At 36.6% G+C, this 7152-nt stretch overlaps 1 protein-coding gene across 2 annotated transcripts in view; it reads right to left on the bottom strand.

Annotated features, from left to right (window-relative positions):
• Positions 1 to 1900: 1900 nt before the first annotated feature.
• LOC108975921 overlaps positions 1901 to 7152 on the bottom strand; it is a 123467-nt gene continuing 118215 nt past the window's right edge. For both annotated transcript variants that reach the window (XM_018944760.1, XM_018944761.1), the window contains exons 4-5: positions 6666 to 7049; positions 1901 to 5844 (exon numbers count right to left, since the gene is read on the bottom strand). In XM_018944760.1, the coding sequence (XP_018800305.1) occupies positions 4996 to 5844; positions 6666 to 7049 (1233 nt within the window). In that variant the 3' untranslated portion in view covers positions 1901 to 4995. The remainder of the gene's footprint in view (positions 5845 to 6665; positions 7050 to 7152) is intronic.

The raw sequence follows: 7152 nt of genomic DNA, 5'->3' as shown, positions 1-7152 counted from the left end.
ACTGACTACATTAAAGAATTGACGCATTCAATTATTAATTTATGCAGTTAACTGATTCAGACTATTAGTAAATTTTACAATAACTTAATCCACTCAATTAGTTAAATATGCAATTAATAGATTTGGTAAATTACTAAATTGTACAATTATATAATTGGCTTCATTAGAGTATTGACTTAGTATATTAGTAAACCATGCAATTAACTAATTCAGTCAAATGACTAAATCAATTAAAAAAAATAAATTTAGTAAATTAATAAATTATTCAATATGAATTGTTTAGTTTACTAATTGACTAAGTTAAGGAACTGGCTTAATTTTACAATTATTTCATTGCTTCAATGCAAGTCAATTAGAATATCAGTTTGTCAAAAAAGTCTTGCGGTATCTTTTATTTATTTATTTATTTATTTTTTCATTTTATAACGGTTTGATGACTCATGCTCAGCCGGACCAATTCAGCGATTTTATCGTAATTTTCGACGACAGGCCTTCCGGAGCGCGGCGCATCTTCGACCACCTCTACACCAGAACGAAAACGCTGAAACTATCGTTGTGCGGTAGAAATGGAAACTTTATCGGGTCCATAAACTGCACAAATTATATTGGAGGCTTGAGATGCATTTTTACCTTTATCGTAGTAGTACTGTAAAATATGCCGTATTTTCTCTTTATTTTGCTCCATGTTTGCGACGCTTTAACTCACGAACGACTTAAAAGAAACGACAATCAATCTAACACGTGTTAGCGCGTGAAATGAGCTTTCCAAAAAGGTATAGCATGACCCGATGTGACGAATAAGACTGTAACTACGCGCTCTCAGCGGCAACTACCGAAAATACCGCAAGACATTTTTGACAACCTATTATTATGAAAGGATGAATTAATTAAGCCAATTAGTAAATTTTACAGTTATGTAATGGACTAAATTATGAAACTGACTTAGTCAGTAGGTATATTTAGCAATTAATTAATTTTGGCAATAAAAAAATTGTGAAATTATTAAACTGACTGAATCCAGGAACTGATTTGGACAACAAGTAAATTGTTAAATTAATAAATTGATTAGATTAAGGAATTGATTTAGTCAATTAGTAAACTGTGATACAATTTGATTGACTGAATTTGGAAACTGATTTATTCAATTAGTAAATTGTGCTACTAATTAATTATCTCACAAAACTGCCTGCCGCAATAACACACTTACAGATAAATGGAAGCGTCTGGGGTTAATTTTTGATTGTTGCTGATTTATTCGTTAATTTGGCCGACTTGTTTCATTAGATTTTAAATTTTAAATATTTTTCAATATATTTTTTTGCTCGCTACCTGCATTTTAAGCTTTTCTTATATACTTTTTATCAGATACGCTTCATATGAAAAATTTTGTCTTATTTAGCCGAAATGTTTGATTAATTACTTTTCACTAATTTTAATTAATTCTCTTTAATTTTCTCTTATACACATTACATGAGAAATGAATACACATAAAAAAGCAAAAAACATTTAAAGCGAAATCATAGCATCTAGAAAAAACTTAACTAAGCAGCGTTTTCCGCATTTTCCGCACCGCGCACCAACAAAAAAGTCCGAAAGAATATATTTCTCCGCAGCTCTTTAGTGGCTTGTGTGGAAAGTGCTTCGTCGCTTTATTCACACATTACATACATACAATTGTTGTTTGTTTGTTTGTTTTTAATAAGGAATATCGACGTGCTCATTTGTTGTTGTTTTTCGTATTTTTTAATCATTTTGATTTTTGCTTAAATTTTGTTGTTGATTTGTGTTTACGTGGTTGCTTTGCAAAAAACATGCAACACTGGCGCAGTGGAAGCATTTCAGTTGTTGTTGTTGTTGTTGTTTCTGTTCGTTATTTTCAATTTTTGCGTGTTCTTTGTTCTTTTTGTTGTTGTTGTCGGTGTTGTGTTTTTTGCACTAGCGGTAACACAAATTCACATCAATTTTACACATTCATTTTAATGTACAAATATACGCGTACTTATGTAGTTTTAACTTGATTAAACTTTTTTTTAATTTTTTCTAATAAATTTACGGTTAATTTTGAATTTTGTTTCAATATTTTTTCATTTTGTGTTTTTAGCCTTATAATTTATTTGCCTAAAGTTTTGAGTTTCATGCCAAAGTGTTTGTTTGTGTTGTTTGTGTGTATAAATTGGTGGTGGTGTGTGTGTGGGCAGGCTGCAGTGCATTGCAGCGTGGAGGGCATACTGAATATTGCAAATGTATGCTTGAAGATGAAATTCGTGAATATTTTGCGAATATCTAAGCATAGTTACAAGTGTGTTACTCATACGCCATGTCGTTTCGCCAGCACCTCCAATTTAACTTCACCACCGCATGCCCACCCCAAATAAGCCCCGCTTGGCATTGCAAACAAACTGTGAACTAGCTTTTTTGCTATTAATGTCTAATACTTTGCACACCAATACACACATATCAAAAATGTTCGCTGTTAATTCCTTTCCTTCCCTCTCTTCCTTAATATTTTCACTAAAAAATTTGCTTAGTTTTGATTATGCGTTTTTCTAGAATAATAAAAATGAAATAATATTTTTTCTTTTACTTCAAATGCAGAGCTTTTGTTTTTTTATTCAGTTAGATTTAGTCTGGTTTGGAAGTTTTCAATTCTTGTGTTTTTGGAGAAAGTTACAACACTGATAAATGAAGGTGGGTGTGTGTGTGCTTTGGGAGGTGCGTGGAAGGAGGTGTCAATGTGTGGTTTTTCATAGGGGCAAGGAAAGTGGGTGTTTCAACATTTACTCAATTGAACTTTTTTTATACAAAATTTTGAATTGCGTGGCATATTCTCTAAAGAAGCATGAAGCCAAAGTCAAACTTTAAGTAAAAGCAAAGCACATACATATCTAATTGCAAATTGAGCAATTAAGTTTACCACTACATCATTACTTTACTTTATGATAAAATATTCTACAATTAACCTTTTGATTTTTTTGTATTTGAAGTTATATTTATGTCTTGTTTTATTTGCTGAACATTTTGTATAGAAACGTATATCGATGTATGAGCAGTTGACGTTCAAAGCGATTCAAAAAAAATATTTATAATATTATTATTTTAAATTTTATTTTGTTCTCATTTAATCTTTTTTTTATAAATTCGTACTATTATAGGATACCAGAATATCGAAAAAATTAAAAAAAATGTATTGAAAACCAAAATCACCGCTGAATCAAATTGTAGACTAATTTGACCAGTGCAGTTTATGGGTTAGCGGTAACCCATTAATTTTCACTTAATTGAGAGCTTAAATATTTACTATATATAGCACCAAAGGCCTGGGAATTTAAAGATATAAAAATATGTGCCTATGGAGTTTAAGATATTTAGAACGACCGCTTTTTTGAAGACCTTTCTGTTCTCAAAACAAAAAAAGAAAAAAAAACTTTCTTTTTTCAAGAGAAGTACGAAAGGAGGGAGAAACTTGATGAGTTTGCATAGAAAGTTCGTGGTATATTCTGGGTATATTCTGAGGCAGAGATAGTCAACTGCTGGTGAGGAACTGTCCAAAGTTCAGCCACTTTTTATTGTATTACGAACATCCATCTAAGTGGGAAAAAAATACAGAGATCTCTTTCACAGGCTTCAGATATAGAAGTTCACAATGTAGAGCTTCAAAATGATGCTTAGTGCGCTATTGTAGCTCTGAACGCTTATATCTCTGCGACTTTTCAGAATAATCAAATCACTGAGCACGTTTTACGATACTAAAATCTCTATGCTCAAAGCGATATATATTTAGTATATATACTTACATGAATATATATATATATATATGTAATAGTATCRGACTCGAAATTTCCCAGCATAATCCTCATATTCTAAAAAAAACACTATTGCGTGGTATATATTGAAATAAGTTCAATGATTTAAACGCCAACTGCTGACATACACAATTAAGAGCAATTAGCATAATATAACGGTATTTATATGATTTGATTTATACAATTTAAGCTTCAACTTGAAAGCTCACAAAACTTACGCCGTATAACTGTGCATGTTGCATGCATATATACACATACTTATACCAAATACACATCTGCCCAGCTGTCAGTTGAAATTTCTAGTAATTAAGCTTGCACAAGCGCACTCAAATTGTCACACACGCACACACATGCACACTTTTATACACACACATGCACTGGCAGACAAGCACACAAACCTAGCGCAGCGCTCGCGTAACTGTTTAATTGCAGCAAACGCAAATGAATGCAATCAACCGACTGTAAATAATGAATTATGGAATTTCGCATATTACACTAAACTCTATTTAGTCTATACCTATATATAAGTATATACATACATACATATATATATAAATATATATATATATTTACTGTTATATGTATGTGGTGTGAGTGGCCCGACTGTGGCGGCACAGCTTTAACTTGGCATCACATAAATGCGTAATTTGCAACACACGCTTATTTAGAATGAATATTGATTTTTAGTCTAAGTGCTAATATTATGCGCACGAATGTGACTGCACTCGCATTTCTACTGCACAGTTGCATTTGTATTTTACTTGTTTGTTTGTTCATATTTTGGTTAAATATGCTGGCTTAAATATAGGTTATGTCTAACGGAAAGTAGTCGACGCAAATGCGGCACGAAACGACAACAACTACATATTGTATTTGTAAATCACTTTAGTTTACCGGCAACACACTGCAACTAGTCGCTGAATTTATACATATTAGAGTAGTTGTAGTCCTATGCTAATGCTCCTTACAAAACTAGCGATATTTATATAAGTATTTTGTATGCTGGTTTTTGCTTTTGTATGTCTACGGAATAAGCTTACTTTCGTAAACGCTTTAATTTGCATTTTTGTAGTGTGTGTGTGTAACTTAATTCCTGTTTTAATCTCAATCGATACAGCTCACTACTATGCCATGGCTTACACCCACACCTCTGGCCGGCTGACTAACTGACGCGACACGCACCTGCACGCACTTACACTTTGAGCGCGTTTCTCGAGCAGATCGCCGGATTACTACACACCTCGTCCGCGCCGCGCTCGTACTCCTCCTCCTCATCGCTGCGCTGGTAGGCCAGCGACGTCGCGCCCAACGCGCTACCAACGCCAGCAAAGCCAGGCACGCCAGTGCCGCAGCCAAGTCTACCGCCCTCCTTGGCTTTTCGTGCCGCCGCCTTGTTGTTGGCAAGACGCATGGCCACTTCGGCAGGCGCCACTGAGACGACCGCGTGTGCGGCGTCATCGGTGATTAGCATGGACTTCTCATACGCTAAGCGCTGGCGGCGCAGCAAGCAGCGGTACGCGAGTACCAGGCACACCAGTATAATGGTGCCCGAGAGCAAACCGAAGAAGAAGGGTTTCTGCATGTCGGCAACAGCCATAGTGAGCATGCTCAGATCGGGCTTATGTATCGGTTCAATCAGGCTGATGTCGCTGTTGTGGGAGTGCCAGTTGAAAACGAACTGTGTGTGTCTATTCAAAGCCTCGACTGATTGATCATGGTCGTCGTCGCGCTCGTCGTATGGCAGTACGGCAGCGTTATCGGTATCGGCGGTCAAACCGTTAGAATTCGAGGAGCTATCGGCGTCCACATATTCCGTGTTGCCATTGCTGATGTGGTCGATTGCATTGTTGTTGATTTGCTGTGGTTGTTGTGGTTCGTTTTGGGCGGCTGGGAGTGTTCTGCTGTCGATTGTTGTTGTGGAAATTAATGTGGCATCGACATTGGGTGCTTGTGTTTTATGTTGGCCACTGTGCTCGTGTGCCATCACTGCCTCGGATGTGTCAATGCTTAGTGGCAGCGAGCGGGACATGAAGCCGGTGAGCTGTGGAAAGGAAAGGGAAATTGCATAACAATTATTATTAGTGGTTTTAAGTTTATTCTAGAATGTTTATCATCAAATGGAAAGTGGTTTCGGTCTCAGACTAAGAAATCCTTCCTTGTTGGCATTCGCTAAAGGCATTCGCATTATTTTATTGGTCAACTACGGGTCAAGGTGCTATATTCAATGTTAGAACAGCATTTTCTTCTCGTAAGTCTGTCTGCAGTTCCTCGAACATTGAGAAGGTGTCGAAAATTTTCATGACCTTCATTGCAGACACTTTCCGGTTTGACTGCACATCAAAACTTTCCCGTAACTTTTCACAAACCCAGTAACGGTATATACAACCACCTCACATTTCGCTACCAATGATCTGACAGCCATTCAATTCGCATTTCAATTATTTATGGCCATTCAAAAAATTTAATTACTTTCGAATTTCTAGTTAAAACTCATTTATTACCGCGCCTACAGAGTCGGCACGTCGACAATTTGTGTGAACGGCACTAAGCGTTTGCAATGCCGTTCAACTAACGCTACACCCACGAGCAGCTGCGGCTCACACTTGACACCGGCCGGCTTATCGCAAACATGGATCGCGCCAGTCGTGCCACAACGTATTTTTTCGATTCTTGCCGAAATATTTTCGGTAAAAATTTGACCGAAATTGTGAAAATTCGCAGATGCGAAAGTTAGCACCAAAGGGGAATGTGGCTTGTGGCGCGTTGGGGTTAGATAACACTTTAAAAATACTACTTTAAATGGCTTGAAGTAATGGTTACTTGTTAGGAGAAGTAATTTCTCATTGCTTTTCATCAACTTACCTTATTTTTGCAGGTGACCTTAACGCGGTACTTTGTGTCCGGCCACAGTGATAACTGCACAATCGATGACTCGGTCAGGAGATTGCCCATCAGCCCACCACCGGACACCTCCCAGCTGATGAGGCATTGATTTGGCGTATTCAATGCATCCCAGGCGATGTCGACGAGCACTAGTGAGTCTTGTTGCAACATTGAAACTGTGCGCAATGTCCAAGTTTCCTGGATTGGTTTATTAATTTTTGATGATTGCTGCATTTGTTGTTTATGTTGCAATTGACGTCTGTCCACATTTTCCGTAGATGTTGGTACGATGGTTGTCGTGCTTGTTGTGGTTGTTGTGCTTGCTTGTATCAGAGCTGGCGGAGTCATGCAGTTGAGGTAGCACTAAAAATACAAGAAGACATTTTTATTGAAACTTTTGGTTTAACAATTTTATGATTTTATGGGTGTAGTTTTACTTTGTGAAAAAGTATAGTCGTTAAAAGTA

This window comes from Bactrocera latifrons, unplaced genomic scaffold (genome assembly GCF_001853355.1).
Source record: "Bactrocera latifrons isolate USDA-ARS-PBARC rearing strain unplaced genomic scaffold, ASM185335v1 scaffold_7, whole genome shotgun sequence".
NCBI lineage: Eukaryota > Metazoa > Arthropoda > Insecta > Diptera > Tephritidae > Bactrocera > Bactrocera latifrons.
The sequence above is the reverse complement of the archived record's forward strand: the minus strand, read 5'-3'. Positions and strand labels throughout refer to the sequence as shown.